This window comes from Chrysemys picta, chromosome 9, assembly GCF_011386835.1.
Source record: "Chrysemys picta bellii isolate R12L10 chromosome 9, ASM1138683v2, whole genome shotgun sequence".
NCBI lineage: Eukaryota > Metazoa > Chordata > Testudines > Emydidae > Chrysemys > Chrysemys picta.
In genome coordinates, this window is record NC_088799.1 from 44337264 (window position 1) to 44357636 (window position 20373).

General features: G+C 45.1%; 1 protein-coding gene across 1 annotated transcript; it reads right to left on the reverse strand.

The window, feature by feature from the left end:
- Nucleotides 1-12388: 12388 nt before the first annotated feature.
- COPS9 (COP9 signalosome subunit 9) lies at nucleotides 12389-17639 on the reverse strand. The gene is made up of 3 exons (XM_024103243.3): nucleotides 17461-17639; nucleotides 15859-15931; nucleotides 12389-14029 (listed from the first exon to the last, which is right to left on the reverse strand). The coding sequence occupies exons 1-3, from the start codon at nucleotides 17521-17523 to the stop codon at nucleotides 13992-13994; spliced, it is 174 nt and encodes a 57-aa protein (XP_023959011.1). The 5' UTR covers nucleotides 17524-17639; the 3' UTR covers nucleotides 12389-13991.
- Nucleotides 17640-20373: the final 2734 nt, after the last annotated feature.

Genomic DNA, 20373 nt, shown 5'->3' on the forward strand with positions numbered 1-20373 from the left:
GTTAATGTCTCTGTAATGCTCTGAACATATCAAGCACTATAAGAATAACAGATTTTATTAAATATAATCTCTTTTTACCCGTCACTGTATGTTTCATCACTTTTTTATTTTGTACATCCCTTGTCCATACTTCTCTCTTAGCTGCTGTAACCAACTTTGTAAAGTTTAAGGCTTTATTTTGCCTCATTACGAATTGTTTGAAGATAGTTAGTAATGAAGAGCACTATAATTTGCATCATAATGAACACATGAAGGAGCCATAAACATAGACTCCAGAGCTGAGCTGTTTGGGTTTTGTTGGGTCTGAGAAGGGCGCTTACAGGCAGAATCATTTGCTATAAAGATGTGAGGAGATCCCAGACAGATGAATTGGAGGCAAAATGTCAACAATTCCAAAACAACTTGGAAATTAAGCTGCAAAACAGAGGGACAAGTGTCAAAAACCGATTGCCCACTAGATGGCACTGCTGATGCACTGGAATAATTCTATGGACAAGGACCATCAGGACTCCGAGAGTGATATACCAGAACTATACTTTCAGAGACAGAAGGCCTGCTTAAACCTGGTGTAAAGGGGTGCAACGTCATTGAGCACATCTGCTTACATAAAAGTTTGAATTTGCCCCTTAGGCCTATTCAGAAATTTCTGAGCTCCCTACAGAGAGGAATTACAAAGAAAATACATTTGGACAATAGCATACAGGGCAAAAAAGACATATGAGTTCAGAGTTGTTGGAGCTATGGTGATCCCGGGGTATTAGAGATACAAGGAGGGTGAGGTAATATCTTTTATTGGACCAACCTGTTGGTGGGAGAGAAAAGTTTTCAAGCTTTACACAGAGCTCATCTTCAGGCTTGAGCTCTGTGTAAGCTCAAAAGCTTGTCTCTCTCACCAGTAAAAGATATTACTGTGACCAAGAATTTGGCCTCAGTTGCCTGAAACACCTTGTAGCACTTTAAATGAAATGTTTGCAGAAAAGCCTCAGAAGGAGTTTAAATCCAGAGAACGTATAACTTGTTTAATTGGATGTAAAAAGAGTGGTGATAGTGTCAGGACCCTTTAGAATGCTTAGAGTAGTAATTTGTTTTAAAAATAAAGACAATTTAATAATAATTTAAATTAGAAAATTCAGTAAGGATGGCCATAGGGTGATGTAATTTCACTTCCTGTGGGGAATGATTAAGCAAAACCCCATAGAAATACATTCGAGCCCTTAGGAGTATATAAGGATCTCACTCAAGAAGTAGCTAGGGGTCATCTACAGGTCAGCTAAGAGAAACCCCATAGGAATACATTGCAGCCCATAAAAATACATGGGACTTCCGGTAAAGTCCTAGAACCATCTAGAACCTTGTAGATGGTCCTAGAACCCAAGATGGAGGCAGGGGAGGAGTTAACTTTGATGGACATATGCTAATACTGGAAAACTGATTGGCTGAATTACAATAATAAATTATGTTAATGGCTAAGCTTGTGAGAGCAAACAATATATAAGAGTGAGAGCCAACAGGCTAAACCCTGTAGTTGGGGATAGTAGTGAGACCAGACCGTAAAGAAGAACAGAAGCTCTGGTAGCAGGGGATCGTAATGGGACCAAGACCTGAAAGGAGAATAGAAGATACACTTACACAGAAGAAGCCATCCGAGAAGCACCAACAGAACCCTGTTGAGAGCTGCTTGAAGAGTGGCTATGGCAGCAGCAGTGGCAGCAGCTCAGGGTTACCGGCGCAATGACTGCTTCTGCCACCCATTCAGCAGAGGGCTGCCATGGCAGCTCACAGGCCTCTGTTTCTCTCTCACCTGAGCAGCCATTTTACCTCAGAAGCAGCCAGCGACCGTAAGCAGATGGTGCTCATTAAGTATTAATCTGACACATCAGAAGGACAGATCCAGAGACGAATCAGAGGGATTTTAGGAAGCCTCTGTAAGTTTAACCTTCTTCTGTTTAATATCCTAGAATGTATGGGTTTCAAGTGTCAGGGCCGGCTCTAGGTTTTTTGCCGCCTGAAGCAAAAAGAAAATTTGGCTGCCCCCCACCCCAGCCTTGGGCTCTTCCCCCCCACCCAGTGCCCTCCCCTACCCGCACCCCCGACGCCCCAGCCCTGGGCTCTCTCTTCCCCACCCACCCGCACCCCCTGCCGCCCCAGCCCTGAGCTCCCCCACCAAACATGACCTCCTTGTTCACTACAGCAATCCCCATTTACACTTGCAGTGGGGATCAAACCGTTTCTCCTATTTTTATTTCACTTTAGTATAAATCTTGCCCCCGCAACCCCATCTTTAGTGCTCCAAATGCACATGGAAGGCATAAGGACTAAGCCTCAAACCTTGTACCCAGAAAGGGATGGGGAGCTAGTAAAGAGGGTTCAGGCAGAGGAGTGGGTGTGGGGGTGCTTGGGGGCTCTACACTGGCAGAGAAGCAGGGTGTGATGTACTCGCGGAGGAGGATGGAGGAGAAGAGGGGGTATCAGGAGGGTTGCGGGAGAAGAGGTGCAGGGGAAGGGGGGAGGTGCGGGAGGAGAGGGCTGGGGGAGGGTACAAGGAGCGATGGGTGAGGTACAAGTGGAGGGGCTGAGAGGGGCAGGTGCTGACAGCTGCTTCCCCAGCCCCGTGCAGGCAGAGTTGAGAGGATGGACACTGACCCCCCAGGTGCCTGAGCCGCGGGGGTCCCCTGGCGGGGGCCTTATCCCCCGCTGCCGCGCTCGGAGCCGGGCTCTGCCTCTCCCCGCCCAGGGCAGGCAGCACAGGGCTGAGGCAGGGGAGGTGCGTGGCGGGCTGGGTCCGGGGGCAGGAGGGGGCAGCGGCAGCTCCCTGGCAGCTCAAGCTGCCCAACCACTCGCCTTGTCAGCGCGCGAGCCGGGATCCGCGCCCCCTGCCCAGCCCGGCGGCGCCCTGCACAGCCCCCTCGGGCGGGGAAACGCCGCGCCGCCCTGGGGAGACTCAGAGCAGCAGCGGCAGCAGGACCCCTCCCCCATCCCTGCATCCCGGGCCCTGCTTCCCTCCCTCCCCGGCTCCTCACACCCAGGCTGGACTGGAGTTCAGGCTGCCCGGACGCTGGAGAGCCAGAGCATCATCCCCCAGAGCTGAGCCCCTCTCACCGCCGCAGCGGGGCTCAGCTCCCAGGAATGACGCTCCAGCTCTCCAGCGGCCGGGCAGCCTGAACTGCAGTCCAGCCTGTGCGGCTCAGGCTGCCATGAGCGCCATCTAGCAACTGCAGCCAGAACTGCAGCATCAGTTCCAGCGCAGCCTGAAAGCCTCAATTGACAGGGAACATTAGGGCCGGCTCCCGGCTTTTTGTGCCCCAAGAAAAAAACGGGGGGTGGGGGGGGCTGGAGTGCCGCCCCTTGGAAAGTTTTGCCCCAAGCACATGCTTGGAGCGCTGGTGCCTAGAGCCAGCCCTGTCAAGTGTAAATAAAGCTGAATGTCTGTGGTCTGAGTGAGATCTTCCCCCTACCCATCTAGTAATTTCCTGGCCAGTGCTTACTGGATGTATTGTATTAAGTGTTTAGTATTAGGTATTCAGGTGTTCACACCTCAACTGCTAGCAGAGCACCTCACCCTCCCTGATTGAACTAACCTCGTTATCTCCATACTGATTTATACCTGCCTCTGGAAATTTCCATTACTTGCGTCTGATGAAGTGGGCATTCACCCACGAAAGCTTATGCTCCAATACTTCTGTTAGTCTTAAAGGTGCCACAGGACCCTCTGTTGCTTTTTACAGATTCAGACTCACACGGCTACCCCTCTGATGTTTATCAAGGGCTCTCTGCCAAATAAGTGTTACAGGACACTTAAAATACAATTGCAGCAAGTAACAATGCTATAAAATATACTTCATACAACCAAAAATAGCTTTCCCAGAAATCTAACACAATTGCAGGTGAGAATAAGTGGTCTGAATGATGCAGGAGCAGATGTTCTTCAGGACAATTGCTGTATTAACATGCAGTCTACCCTATGAAAAGGTTCAAGAACCTGTGCCCTATGCAGTAGTTTGGAGTGCAATTACCCTGTATGTCCACTAGATGGTGCAAAGAAATTAATCATTAGAGGGCCCGCTTCTATTTAAGCACCTAAAAGTGGTCACAAGTGTCACATTAAGAATTCCTGGGTGCTGCTGAGATCATTTAAAAATCTGGCTCATATAGTGCCCTATGCCAGGCCTGTGGCATGGGGGAACTGGGAGTTGGTGAAGCGAGGGTGTTCTTTTCCTAATTAATCAAGATGCTTCTGTTCTGGCTAAATCTCTGCCTATGGTCCCAAGTTAGCATGATTTTATATGTATTTTACACTTGACACTGCAGATTGTGCATGCTGTATAGTAAATATTTCAGATACACTATTGCCACGTCACAGATCTCCACTCCTGTTGCCGTGTATTTTGGTAGTTTGTCCAAGAATAAGCCATTGGTCCCAATAATACTTTTCTTTTATGTAGCCCCTTTTTCATCCAAAGGTTTTATGAACACTGTGCCCAATTCATTGTTGCCCCAAGCCTGCTTTGTACAGGCTGTGTGGGCCCAAAAAGGCTGTAGAGCAAATATAAGCCCTCTGAGGAATAACAAGGTCTCAGGAGGCTTTTCTACTAAAGGGCCCACTGGTGCAGGGGCATGATAGGAAGTTTCCGGCTCAGTCAGAGACTGGCAAGAAGTGAACAGAAGGCTGGAGATGTAGGAAAGGCATAGCAGTGAATAGGGCAATGACAGTGGGTCCAAGGGATCCCCTACTCTTTGTCAGGGGTTGAAACAGCTTCCAGCCACCCCAAATAGGAAAGCCACAATTCACCTCCGATCAGTCCTTGCACCGGCCCTAGCAGCAGGGACTGCAAAAGTGCCGCAACTGAGTATTCCCCGGATGTGGAACTACTTTTACAGGAACGCTCACAGGCTTGAAACCCAGCACATCCTTCAATGCTTTGCTAAACTGGGGCATCAGCAACTTGCCTGGACAGAGAGCCCATTAGCAACATATCTCCAGCTAGCAAAGATGCATAGAGACAGGCCACACCTGGCAACATTACACCCAGGCGGGGTCCATCCAGGATTTCTTTGTAGATTTTTAAAATGATGAAAAATAAGCTATGAATCATTCACATATATTTGCTACACAAAGATACAATGGTTCGTTAGCTAAGCGTAGGGCTTTATCCCAATCCCTTTGTTTTCTTTCATGCCTACAGTCCCTTTATAAAAGTTTTAAAGGAAAACCAGCAGTGACTTTTCACTGTAGAGTATTTCCAAAGTAGCACAGCCCCTATTCCCATTCCAAATAACTACTGAGATCAGCGGTTGGCTGGGGCTGATTGAGGGACAGTAATGATCAGTGAAAAAGAGCTGCCTCTACAAGAGGCACAAGCACTTTCACAGGTAGTTTCCCCACTAGAATGAAGGAGCGATTATTGGCGCTTTCCTTCCTTCTCATGCCCTGTGTGACCTTGCTATTTTTCAGTGGTTGCCACTGCAATAGCTTTAATCTTGCCCCAGCAGGTGTTCTTGCAAAAATTTTCGAATTGCTGCCCCAATCCCTATGTACGGTGGGCGTCGTACTCCTAATAAGCGTTCAGTTCAACTAATGGCTCCCCAGAGCCTTAGGGTGCTTTTCAGGGCAGCTGCCCTGCAGCACAACCCATCCTTAAAAACAGCCACAGAAAAGTGTTGACCAAATGGGCAGTCAAGCTAAAGGGGAAAAATGCCACTTTTTACAAGGAGGGTGGGAAGCAGGGTCCCATGCCTGGAGCCTTCCCCTTTAGCTGTGATTTGTTTGGCAGTCGGAGCTACTCATAGGACATGGACCCAGGAAGTTCTGACTCCTGCTCCTGTAGCAATACATTAATTTCAACTGTAAGAGCATCCATTTTTAAACCTGATACATCCGGAACTATAGAAAATGGGAGGGACTTATTTTTAATTGGCATCCATTGTAAGCAGAGTTTGAACCAGGCATTACCTGGACAGCACATGGTTACAGGTCCTTTCAGTATGCAAACACCATTCACAGAATAATGCTTGGTTCTGATATAGCACTTTCCATGTTCAAAGGACTGGATCAACATGAACTAATTAACCCTCTTGCATAGGAAAGGGTTACCCTATTGTACAGATAGGGAAATGGAGACATTAAAAATGTCCCTAACTCACCTCCACTTCCTCTTCCAGGTCCTCGGCTCGATTGTGGCCTCCTGCAGTAAACCCCATGGGAGGGGAGCAAGGAGGGCAGAGGGCCCAGATCCTCAGAGGTATTTAGGTGCCTGACTCCCATAGAAATCAATGGGAGTTAGGCATTTAAATACCTTTGAGGATCTGGCCCAAAATCTCTGAGAGATTCAGCTCAAAGAATTCTCCAAATTCTTTTACTTGGAGCTTGCTCCAAACCCTGTGGAAGAAACCAGGGATTGGCTCCAAGCTCTGACATTCCTCCAGGTCGCCTCTGATCCATGGGATCCACTGGAAGCACAATGCTAGCCTCAGTGAAGTTGTATGCTTCTGTACAGGATCCAGGCCCCCACGCAGCTTTCTCCAGCTCCTGGAGAGTGTAGTTCCCATTAAGCCATGTTACTATGGTTTCCCCACCTGCTGCAGCTGTTTTAATAAACAGGGTTGTGTTCTGTCTGTCAATGAAGTGTCACATCTCCACTAGCGAAAAGCAGCCTTATAGATAGCACAGGTGGCCAGTCATAGATCTATCACCTCCGTGTAGGAGCAAGTTCTGGGGGCTTCTACACTGCCCCCCTCCCTGCAGCCTGTGTTGGGAGCATTGCCAGGGGGAAGTAAGTGTGGCTTGGGATTCCCTGCACCCAACAATTCCTGTATGGATCCCTTGGACCAATGCGCAGCTGGTGAAGGTGGCTGAAAGGAGAGCTGGCTGGAAATTTTCTAAATGGGAAATTCAATACTTTAAAAAGGAATACGTTTTTCACAAGGGGCCTATTTGCCAACCTGCTGGACTAAAAACTGCTTTTAAAAACCACTGCCCCTTTGCCCCTAAGTCAGGCTCTGCCCACCTTGTCTGTAGCTGGGGCCCAGGGCTACAGTGGTGTTTAGGGAATTTTCACAATGCTGCCTGGCAAAGGTGAGATAAATTATACAAACTACAAACCTGGAAGACGAAAAATAGAAATACTCACATACACCTCTACCCCGATATAACGCAACCCGATATAACACGAATTTGGATATAACGCGGTAAAGCAATGCTCTGGGGGGCAGGGCTGCACACTCCGGCAGATCAAAGCAAGTTCAATATAACGCAGTTTCACCTATAACGCGGTAAGATTTTTTGGCTCCTAAGGACAGAGTTATATCGGGGTAGAGGTGTATTTTCTGCAAATCCTCCCCTGCTTAGAGAACTTCAGTCTAAACTGTACCTGTTTTTTCCAGGGACAATCCTGACTTTGCATGAACATTTCACCTCACTTCCCTGATAACTGGGATTTTCAAAAATAGTGCCACTGTGTGTGTTTTGATATGCTGAATAAATGTGTATTTAGAATGTGTGAGAAGGTAATTACCAGATTCCTCACAGACTGAGGAAGCTAGATTAAGTCAATTGATATATTTAGGCTTGGAAGGGTTAGATTTTCATAGGTAAATGTCGATAAACATCCATTTCGCCGTACCCACACATAGCGATGAAAAAATATTTCAATCAATAGTAATCACAATATACAGAAAAAGAAAAATGCTGCTTGAGATCCTTGAGTTAAAATCCCGTGATTTAGGCTTTTGAATTAGGCTTGTTACAAATGGATTAGAGAACAAATAGTAAAAACAGGTATACTTTGTTGATATAAGGATATTTACTTTACACATTTGGCATATAGATAATTTATGTTAACAGTTTATGAAGCTTTAACTTTTTAAATAGCAATGTCTACTGTCATTCAATAATTGGCTGGACAACCCCCCACCAGCCCCATAATTTCACAGAGCTATGAAAATTTAAAACAATAAAAATCTAAAAAAAAGATTAAAAGTAAACGCTGGTATTATCCATCAAAATTATAAACAGTAAAAGTCAAATTCTGCCAAGCCTCAATATATTGATCCAGATCAATTCCTTCTTCATTGAGAAAATACTGTGGATTTCCATTGTTCATATGCAATATTTATGGCATAGCCTTTTCTTTTCAGCTTCAGAAATATTAACTCCATCACAAAAGAACCAAACAAAACTAAAAACCATGCCAGATCTAAAATAGATCTTGTTTATTAATCTTATGAGAGCTTGTCTACAGCCCTGGAACTTTAGGTTCCCCTGCTAAGCTGGTAGTCAGTTCAGAAGAGGTACTGCAGAAATACTGTACACAGAGTATACTCCTTGTAGCCTTATAACTGCTGCTTTCAAATAGATCCTCACAATTATTTGACAAGATGTAGCCTGGCTCTTTTGTCTCTTTAATAGAAATGGAATTGTTAAATTTGAACTATATACCTATTTACATTTTTCTCTAACACAACATATATTAGGTGAGAAATCAGATTCCTGGGAAGGGGCATATCACAGGACAAGCTGGATTTAGTGCTTTGCAATGATTTGTTTTTATCTCTGCACTACACTATCCTGCTATAGAGCACTAGCACTTTGGACCCAATCTGACCTAGACTTATGTACATGATGAATGTGCCCCGTGCGTAGCTCCTTTGAAGTCAATGGGATAATTCACAGTGCATAAAGTTTAGCACCTGCATAAGTCTTTTGATGAGCAGGACCTTTATTTGGACACTGAGGCCAAGATCCTCAAAGGTATCAAGGCACTTAACTCCCATCGAAATCGGTATCTCTGACTGGTCCCGAAAGCCTGACTTTCTATGGCCCTGCAGCCTGTAAAGTCATTTATACTGAGGGCCGGCTCCAGGCACCAGCTTGCCAAGCAGGTGCTTGGGGCGGCCACTCCGGAGAGGGGCGGCACGTCCAGCTATTCGGCGGCAATTTGGCGGACGGTCCCTCACTCCCGCTCGGAGCGAAGGACCTCCCACCGAATTGCCGCCACAGATCATGATCGCGGCTTTTTTTTTTTTTGCTCTGCTTGGGGCGTCAAGCCTGGAGCCGGCCCTGTTTATACTGGTGCAAAATGAGTGTAAAATGCTACCAAATCAGATTCACCCTTTCATTCAGATAGTTTGTTTGTACTGCCGTAAATAACTTCACAAGGTGCAAGACAGAGACTCAAGCCTTGGGTAATGAAATGGTTGAGACAGACAAAATGCCCTTTTAAAGCAACCTCTGTTGGTCAGGCTTGGACTCTATGATTATTTCCTGACAACAGGAAATTGCCTGCAGACTAACTAGACCAGGGGTTCTCAAACCAGGGGTTGGGACCTGTCAGGGGGTCACGGGATTATTACATGGGGGGCATGATCTGTCAGCCTCCACCCTAAACCCCGCTTTGCCTCCAGCATTTATAATTATATTAAATATAAAAAAGTGTTTTTCATTTATGGGGCGGGGGGTCGCACTCAGAGGTTTGCTATGTGAAAGGGGTCACCAGGACAAAAGTTTGAGAACCACTGAACTAGACTGAAAACAGCCTCACCATGGGTTCACTTAGAGACAGTACGAGGATCAAGTGAATTCTGTGCTTAAGTTAACCAATGCTTTTTAATATTATTCCCAAATGAACCCAAACAGTTCCTGATGAGAAATTTCACTGAAGAATCTATAACCCTCCTGAAGAGCAGAAACTGTATTCCATTTTCACCCTAATAGGAGAGAGAAATTTTCACTTACAAAGGAGACTAGGTATAGATAGCATGTGTTTCAAGCCCTGGATAGCTTTAAGCCGGCTCTTGATTTTAATCTTTGAACATGTTGTTCCGTAGAGAAGGAGCTGGAAACCATAGTGGACAATTCATGTGATTCAGATTAACTACTACTAGTATACTGACATAGTGGGATGCACTGCTTTTTGACAGCATGTGTGTGCAAATATGAGAATACCTAGACATGCCACAGCTCTTTGCTGATACAAGAAAGACAGAAAATAACCTCAGAAGCATCCCCTATGAGAAATCAGGAAAAGTTTCACAATCCAGATGAAGCTGGTGACAACAGTTCCCTAGGTGAAGCAAGTGGCTAAAATAGCTGGCCCAATAGCCAGCCAGCCACACACACACACACACACAATCATCTCAATATCTGCTACCTCCTTACAACCCAGCAGCCATTTACATTTAGCATCCCTTATCAGACCCGGGATTAGTTACATTTTGTAAACTAACACTTGGACTATCAGTATGGTTGCAACAGGGGTTACTACTAACACACCTGCAGCTACTGAAGTCAATGAGAGTATATCTACACTACACCCTAAGCCTGGGCTCTGACTCAGGTTTAAGCCTAAGCCCCCCTACCGTCCACACACAAACCAGTCTGACGCAGGTCAGCAAATACTCAGGACTCAGGTCCTAGGACCTTGCTGCAGGGAGCAGGTCAGACCCCAAGTTCCGATTGGACTCGGGTCCAAGCCCTGTTATTTTGCAGTGTGGATGCAGCTCAAGCTGCAGACCTGAGTCAGGTCTGCGTAGGGCAGCATGGACATGCTAGCACGGCTGCGAGACCCAGTTCCAGAAACTGTAAGCCCAAATTCACAATGCCATGTCGATGCTCAAGCGTGGGTTTGGAAACACTGAATCCACAAGCCTGGGTCCTAATTCGTGTGCAGTGTAGACATACCCTGAGAGATTTGCTGTTGTCTTCAGTGAGGAGAGGATTTGACCCTTCATCTTTAAGCAGTGTGTGCAGGAGAGGAAGAAGAGAAGACACACTGTTAGCAACATCATTAGCTAAAAGAAACACTACAGTGACAGTGTGCAGAGCAGACGCTGGAACGTTCCTGTCACGCAGCGCAAGTGATAATCCAAAGGAACCTACTATGTCTGTAGGAGTATGACAGAAGTGGCAACCAGAGAAATTTCTCCTCCATTTTCATCACGTAAGACTTTTCAGAGGACAAGCTTTATTTTACAGTAGCTGACTCTACACATAAGCTAAGGAAAGGGAGAGAGACAGAGGGAGTACTTTATACGTGAGGACATTCTGCGCCAAAAAATTAAAAAATTCTGTGCACAATATTTTAAAATTCTGCAAGTTTTGTCAATAAATAAATGCAGAGGCTCCAGTATGGCAATGGGGAGCACAGGCCACTGGCTGTAAGAAGGTGGGAGATCACCCTGCAGACTCCACACTCCCTCCCGCCCCCTGACTCAGCAGTGAGGCTGCACCTGACCTTGACAGCACAAGGCCTGGGCCTGCCCCAGAAACACCATGGGGCCCTGCCCCACTGCACCAAGTGTGGGGCAGGCACGCTCAACCAGGCATGATCCAAGTGTAGAGGGGACCAGTTGGGGGGAGGGGAATTCAGGTGTTGGGTGAGAGGATTCTATGTGGGACAATCGGGGTGCAGGCAGCTCAGTGTGGGGGGATCTGGATGTGCAGAGGCTTGCTGGGGTGGTTTACAGGTGCAGGGGCAATGGTACTGTGCAGGGGCTTCCAGGTGAAGGTGGTTGGGGCTCAGCAGAGGGGTCTGGGTGTGGGGGTGCTCAGCAGATAGGCCTGGGTGCTGAGTGTGGGTTGGTGGGGTGGAGGCCTGGGTGCAGCTAGTTGGGAGTCAGTGGCATGGGGGTCTGGATGTGGGAGCTCAGGGTGGTGCAGGGGGTGGGGCATCTGGGTGGGGGTTTGAGTTCAGGGAGGAGTGGTCTGCATGCAGGGGTGAGAGTCCAGAGGCAGGGAATCTGAGTGAAAGAGGAAGGGGGGGGGGTGTTCACAGGCAGAGGGTCTGGGTGAAGGGAGGTTCCAGATGCAAGGGTTGAGGTTCATTGGGTTGGTGTTTGGGTATGGAAGGCTAGGGGGTCCTGGATGTAATGGGTGAGGCTTGGCAGGGGTGTCTAGGTATGGGGAGTCTGGATGTATGGGGGGCTGGGTGGATGGGGAAGCAGCTCCCCATAGTGACCCCCTCTCCCCACCGTTGAGGAGCAATGGGGGCAAGAAGCAGGGGAAGTTTCTAGGGGTGGATATGACACAGCCCCAGCCACTCCTTGCAGGGAAAGAGGAAATTCCGTCCTCTCCTGCCTCCAGCTCAGAGGAGACTAGCAGCTGATCTTGGCTCAGGGCAGGAGCCACGGGCTGGGGTGTCCCTACCCCCGTGGTGATCTACCTCTCCGCTCGTTGCTCCGGGTTCCTGAAACGATGAATCTGCACTGCTAGGGAGTGGTGCTCTTTCAGCTTCCCTGTCAGAAAGTCATTTTTCTGCAGGGAACCAAAGAAATCTGCAGGGGACATGAATTCTGCGCATGTACAGTGATGCAGAATTACCCCAGAAGTAGTACTTCAAGATAAAAATAATCAAACCATGCACAGAATAATGTGTGAAAAGCTGGAAAGACAGAGTTGAGTAAACTGAAGCTTTATTATACAGTATGGTAAAATACCAGCACTTCTCAGTGGTATAGGTGAAATTTAGGAAGTGTGGGGCTTTTAGTTCAACCTCCTCAAATCTTTTAAACAAGAGTCACATGTGAAAAGGAAATGAAAGTCAATAGATGTGTAGGGCCCAAGTGTCCAGCAACAAAGGCCAGATAGGAAATTACAGCTGACATTGATACTGCTGTCAAGTCAGAATGAAGAAAGTATAAAAGAAGAGATGCCAAAAGGAGAATTTGAACTTACATTGTTTAGACATGCAAATGGAGCCAGGGAAGGCAAAGACACTAGCTCTTCACTTTTTTTTTTTTTAAACAAAGACAGCAAGCTCTGTGAGAGTTTTGCTCAAGTAAGGGCAAATATAAAGATCAAGGTCTCACTGTAATAAAACGGGCACTGTCCTAGTCAGAGTGTGGGAATGTGAAATACAACAATTAGGGTCAAAATCATGGTTACAATTAGGCAATGGGCAGTTATAAAGGAGCAGCCTGGACATAATTTAGTCCAGAATAAGGATCACGGTCAAAGATTAGTTTTTCTGATGAGAAATTATGGAATATAGTCAAATCTAAGATTAGCAAATGGGTAGCATTCCTGAATATGAAAACACATATACCAATTATAAACTTCCATTGTACATTGAACTTAATTGCAAAACTCAGTATTTGAACACTGGGAGGAGCAGGCACAAAAACACATGCTTTTCTTAACTATAAATTGTACTAAGAGGTGGGAAATAAAATGTATGCCTGGTAACAGTCCACTTTAGCATACTTTGTAATCTTCAATATGGTTAAGAGCACATCAACTGCTTCAAGAGACACAAAATATTAAAATATATTCTGGCACATCAGTGAAGGAGAAATTTATTTTCAAACATTAAAATAGATCTGGGTATTTTAAATCAATATTCCTATAGTGTGATCTAGGATCACAAAATGTGTTTCATTTTAGCATTTTAAGATTACATTATTGCTGTATTTATTGTTACTGAAAAAAAATGTCCTGGATGGAAGCTAAAATAGCTATAGAAATTGGATATTAAAACCTGAAATTGTAAAACACACACTCCCTTCATAGCGCTATGTGTAAAAACACAAATATATTCAATGTTTTACTCAGAGAAAGACTGGATAGCTTAATCCCACACAACGAGAAACAAAACTCATCTAGCAGATGGTAAAGCCTGCAATTTGTCTTTGCCTAATAAATAAAAGTAATGGTGAATGATTTTACAAAATTATGACTCATCAGGGAATTTCAGTGCATGACAACATCTATTAAACTTAAAGTACATCCCGGGGAGAGATTTTGTTCATATTTTATTCAACAAGCACACATCAGCAAATAAAATTGAAGAAAATCTACACGTAACCTAGTGATAACAGATCGCAACTCCTTTCTTCTGTCATCTTTACCAATCTTCTAGTTTCCAATGGCTCTTCAGAGATAACATACAGATTCTCTCTGTTTTTTTTTTTTTTTTTTTTTTTTTTTTTTTTTAAGCAAACAAAAGACAATCCTACAGGAGGATTCCACACCTTAGCATTGCATAGCTGGAAGAGTAATTTCACTGGATGTCATCATCATCAAAAAGATCTTCAAAATCTATTCAGAAAACAACAAAAGAAAATTAATATATTACCTGTGCATATGCTATTTACATACAGTTTTTCATCACTCTGGACTGAAGGCACATACATTTTAAACAAACTAAATTAATCTGAAGTATAAAAATTACAGCAAGCAATTTACTGTAGGAAAAGAGGAGGAAAAAAAGACAGACCCAAGATGTCAGCTGAGGCCCTTATCCTGCATCAGAGAACTCAGTGGGAGTTTTGCCACTTACTTTAATGGGAGCAGGATCAAGCCCTGAAGTTCTTTAGAAATCAACTGACTGAGCACTGTGTTCAAGAGGGCTCAATCCTCCAAAGTACAGAGCACTCTGCCCCTATTCAGCAAAACAATTAAGAATTTAATTTTAAGCTTTAACTGGTCTCATGTATATACATTTTGGCAGGATTGGGGCGCTAGTTGATAATATACAACTCATTCAAGCTGAACTTGACACACATGCTTAAGAGCTTTGCAGATTCAGGACCCTGGGTTTCAGATCATAGCTATGTCTGCTACTCCCATGTTTATTTTTCTAAGAATACACTGTAATCTCACCACAATATGCTTCTGATGAACCCCCTTTGTTCTATTAAGACCTTTTGGGTTTTTTATGATGTGCATTGAAATCTGGGGTTTGTAGTTTGTCAAGGTTTCAGGTGCAGATGAGCCTTGTCAATGAAATCTAGTCCTTGTTGGACACTTGCTTATGTGAGAATATTGCCATACAATTTGCTATTACTCACAAACTCTGTTTGGGAGCGGTCCAAGGTTAGACCCCCTTGCTATTCCAATGTCTTGACTTAAATGCACTGGGGGAACTTTATGGAGATGCTTGCATGGCATTTGTACCTGGCTCTACTCTATGCAGTCACTCTTTCAGTTGTAAGACATATGCACTAAAAAACTGGGTCATTCCAAGTAAAACCACTTTAATTTATGGGTTGACTAACCAGATGTAAAAACTTAAAAACACTTTGGACACAGACAGAAACCCTAAATAGCCTCAAGACATTTTTGAGATCAACCATTTTCCATAGTTCGTGACAATGATGCCTCTACCACAGCAAATTTTAGTAATACCATGGGTTTCTGTCAGTTCTTTGCTGTTTAGCTGTCAAAGCTGTATTATTTACCAAACATGGAAAATGCATATTGCCCAGGCATACATTGTATTTCCTATCCAAAACTGGCCAAATACGAAGTTATGTTATTCTTCAACTATGCAACTGGCTATTCTTGAAAATAGTAACATCCATCCATTTTACCATGTAAAGGATTTGAGGTACTGATATATGAGACAATCTCTTGTAAACAATAACTTGGTTCACAATTTCCATATACTACTAGTCAAAGTTACTAACACAGAGTCAGTCATGCAAGTATGATTCGGCAATTTCATTTGGAATGACCAAATCTGATAAATAAATTCATTTTGAGATGGTGGAGGCAGGCAAGCAATTTTTATACATTGCCCAGTTTTCAATTTAATGTGATTTAATTATTACAAATGTGACAAAGTACAAACTGAAATATCACAAAATGTAATTTTTCCATTCAAAAACTGAAGTTCAAGACATGTAAAGAACACAATAACCCAAAAGCAGGTTTATCTCAAATACGGCAGAAGCTGCTACATTACTTAAGATAAAATCTAAGGTAGGCTTGTCTTGGCTATTCTTGCTTCCCAAACTAATGATTCTGGTTGTTAATTTCTAGCACTAAATACTGTAAACCTACTAAACTATTAATAACTAAATATAAAAAAACTAAAATATAAAAATAAAGTAGCACTGGAACTGAAATGTGTTGAATTGCCTTACCATTAAAGAAATCTGCATGAACTGCCTTTTCATTAGCTGCTAAGTCCATCAATAAACCTGTACTTCCTCCTGCCTAAGAAAGAACAGTGTTTTGTCATCTACTGTGCATAGTTTAGTGGCAAATCATAATATTCACTATTTAAAGCTTTGTATATGTTTAAGTATCTTGATCATTCATACAAACATTTACATACCTATCAAATTAACATAATAATTATAATTAATGGTGATATCCTATCTCCTAGAACTGGAAGGGACCTTGAAAGGTCATCAAGTCCAGCCCCACTAGCAGGACCAAGTACTGATTTTGCCCCAGCTCCCTAAGTGGCCCCCTCAATGACTGAACTCACAACCTTTGGTTTAGCAGGCCAATGCTCAACCCCCTGAGCTATCCCTAAACCCTTTGAGGTATTATACATTACCCCATCTTCTTTCCACTTTTATTGCCATCTGTACAACTCATTTAAGTGGCATGATTGTCTCTCCTGCTTCTGGAGAGTTTGAACTTAGCTTGTTTTATCGGCAATAACCTTCATTTTCTCCCAGCCTGTCATATGCTAAATTTCTTGGTGGAAGTGTGACCGAGATAACCAAGATCCCAATCCTGCAGTAAATTCTAGGCAAACACCGTGATGCCTACATAGAACACCACAGTAATGTACTGGGAGTGGGGGGGAAGCAAACAGCTTACTGGGATGTACTGGCAGGAGTGCTGTAAGCAAGACTCAAGAAGTAATTCTTCCACTCTACTCAGCACTTTACATAAAAATAATTACATAAAAGGTTGTTATAAAGAGAAAGGTGATAGTTTTCTCTCCTTAACCACTGGCACGCAGAACAAGAAGCAATGGTCTTAAATTGCAGCAAGAGAGACTTAGGCTAGACATCAGGAAAAACTTACTAACCGTAAAGGTAGTTAAGCACTAGAACAAAGTGCTGTCTAATGACAAAATAAATACACTGAAAATAGAGAAATGTTTTCTCTCCCAGTTGCAGGGATCTCTGAGGATCACCTAACACTGTAGATGTAACACTTCGGATCACACTTGTGTGGTTTCAGTTGAGGGTTCAGCCTTAGGCCAGATGCTTCAGAGGGAATGAACAGACCAGGGTAATTTTTCAGTTAGCCATCCCCTGTTGTCCAGTCCCAGGTTCTGGCAGTCAAAGGCTTAGGGACACAAAGAGCAGGGGACTGCATCCCTGACCATCTTGAATGATAGCTATTAATTGACCTATTCTTTTTTGAACCCATTTATACTTTGGCCTTCACAACATCTCCAGGCAAGGAGTTCTACAGGTTGACTGTGAATTGGGTGAAAATGTACGTCTTTAATTTTATCGTGTGACCCCTGGTTTGTATGTTATGTGAAGGGGCGAGGGGGAGAACTGCCCGCCCCCGCGGTGCCCCGCCCTGTAGGAGGCGGTAGAAACCAGCCAATCAGATCTGGCACCGCTGCCCAGACTCGCGTCCTGTCAACACGTAACGCAGCGCGAGCTCCTCGTCCGCCGCTCCCCCAGCGCGAGCCCGTAACCGCCAGCTCAGCCCGCGGCATCCCTAACAGGGGGCACTGCGCGCGCCGCCTCCCCCGCTAGCATCATCACCTCGTCCAGGTCCACATAGGGCCCGGCGCCCTCGGGGAACATCTCGTCCACTGCTGGCTTCATCGCCTCATCAGGTCCCCGGCTCGCGAATGGCCCCAGCCAGCAGCGCCTTCCCCCTTGGGACCCACTTCCGGTATGAGCTCAAGCCGCCAGCTTCCGGTGTAAGGAGAGTCTGCGCAGCTCCACTCCCGTGGCCCTTCTGGAAGCTGGGAGGACCGATCGCTCTATGATGCCTCCTCATGCGCCGCCCTGGTTGCCGCTGTAGCTCTGCCCCGCCCCCCAGCACTACCTGGCTCTCCTGGGGAGAGCAAGAGCAGAGGGCTCGTGTCCTCTGAGGGGAAGCACAGCTCAGGGCTACTGTTGGCCCAAGTTGGGGCAGGGGCTCCCTGCTGGGAGTCAAGGCCTCCTAGGAGGCCTAGGCTATGATCAGTCCAGGCGCTTGGCGACTGCTTGTGTTATACAGAATTTCCCATGGCCCTTTGCAGTGGGGTTAGGGCTCACCATGCACCTCGCGTGGCCTGGGGGAGTTGCTGGCAATGGCAGCGCTTGCCAGATCCACACTTTCCCCCTGGGTCATCAGGCCAGAACCAGAGCCTAATTCTTGCCATCTTAGTTACCCCTCTGCCCACCAGCATTAGGGTTAGAAAAAATCCCCTCTTCACGTTCAGCAGAAGAGCCACGGCAACGTTTTCGAAAGCACTGAAGTGATTTAGACCTTCTTGGCACACCAAAGCTGTACCACTTTAACTGCCCTGGCATAATTAACGCAGTACTATCTCTTGGTGTGGCTGTCATTAGACAAGAGCACTAGGTTGATACCAGTATAACTGTTCCCATACAGGAACGGGGATAAGCTACGCTGGTATGAGCACTTTATATTGACATAACTGCACCCTTATTAGGGGCTGTGCCAATATAACTATACAGGGGAAAAGATTACACCCCTAACTGATATAGTCCCATTTTCGAAAGTGACTTAGTCATTTAGGTCCCAAAGATGTTCAGTGACACATAGATTCCTTAAGTGCCTAGGTCACTTTTGAAAATGGGCCTTTATCTTCTAAGAGTACGTCTACACTATAAGCGCTATGGCTGCGGTGCTGCCACTACACCTCTGTAGTGTAGGCACTTGCTACAGTGACAGAAGGGGTTTTTCCATCACTATAGTAAATCCACATCCTCAAAAGGCCGTAATTAGGTCGATGGGCTGTCACAGACTTCGTGTGTGACGTTGAATGAAGTACTTAGTCTTTCTGTTCCTCATCAGTAAAATGGGAATAATAGCAATTCACTACCTCATGGGGTTTAGTAGGGATACATACACTGATGATTGTGAGACACCAAAATGTTACAGTAATGGGTGCCGTATAAGGACCTAAAATAGGTAGGATAATCCTTATTGTTGAACTACCATAAATAATTTGCTGTGCTAGGCAGCTTCTGTTTAGGAGAGACTTATACTGTGATATTCTGGTGACAGAGGTTCTATTTCTCCATTGCCCTGTAACTTTGTCGAGTCATTTACACCTGTGCAGGGTGGTTGTAAAAGGTAACCAAATCAGAATGGTAGCACTTTATGTCCATTCTGCTGAGGTGTAGATGACTACACAAGGTGCAAAGCATTAGAGAACCAAGCCCTAAACTGTTTTTTGCCTCTAGAAAGATTATTCTCAGTTTTTAGTTAATAGAGTGAAGCACTAATGCAAAGATAAGTAGAAGACTGGTTCAACTAGTGGTGAGAGTGTCTTCAAAACATCATTCATGGAAAAAAATACATTAATAAAAAAAGGAAGGGGATGAAGATGAATAAGAAATATAGATAGAAGGCACTCAAAATCCCTTTGGGTTCCGGCCACCTGCAAGACTGCCTCCCTCTCCAGCTGCCAGCATGACACGGGAGATTAATGAAGGCTCTTGAACTAACAGTCCTAGATTGTCCATTCGGCTAAGGCCATCGCTATGCAGTGCAAAGTGGCCTTGACTTGGCTCGAGATTCCTAGTAGAGCATTCCCCCTGTGTAGGGGTACTCTCTGCTTGTGTACAGCAAGTGGAGGAAGTGTATGTGTGTGACAAAGTGGGAATAGCCTTGGGCTAGCTCCCACTCTGCACACTTTGTAAGCGCTCTTGCAAAGGCCAAATTGGGAGATAATTGATTAGGACTGGGTGACTAACCCGTTAACAGCAGTCAACTCATCAGCTGGGGACTGTTAAATAGGAGACAGAAAGGGTGAGAGCAGGGCTGAAACTGGACAGAAGACACAGAAGTCCAGAGAAATGAGATCTCTATCCTCATCTTCTCATCCTGTGGCTAGAGAATACACTGACTTGAGAAAAGCCTTATGGTAATGGGACATGAAGCTGCCTAAAATGTTGTCAAAAGTGTATAGTGTGAATTTATGTAAGAGCATGTGCCGACTGCGTGAGAAGAGAAATCCAGGGTGAGGAAGCACAGCCTGTGATAATCCCTCCCACTAGTGCCAAGTATCCCCTGCCCAACATTTGGTCCTCTGCTGGTGTAAAGGACTTTATGCCATCAGTAGCAACAGCATAAATTAGAGTGGGATCTCTTCTGCACTAACTTGCACTGAATGAGGGAGCCAACATCAACTCTGCGCTGTTGCACTCAAACAAAGTGGAGAATTGGGACCACAAATTCTCAATTTAAAAGTCAGGGAGCAGGTGGCAAAGCATTGTCAGTGGAGGGCCTTTGGTGTGGAATTCCATGTCCAAGCTGGGTTATCAGAACCCAAGTCTACTGGTCAACAAGACTAAGGCTAATCTCTTCTCTTGGTGAGTGATTATTGGGTTGGAGGATTCTTATGGTGATTTGGGTCAACAAGTTTTTGATGTTATTCTTTATATATTGGTCAAAGTCCAGAGACTACCCAATGGGCACTTTTATACATTTTAAAA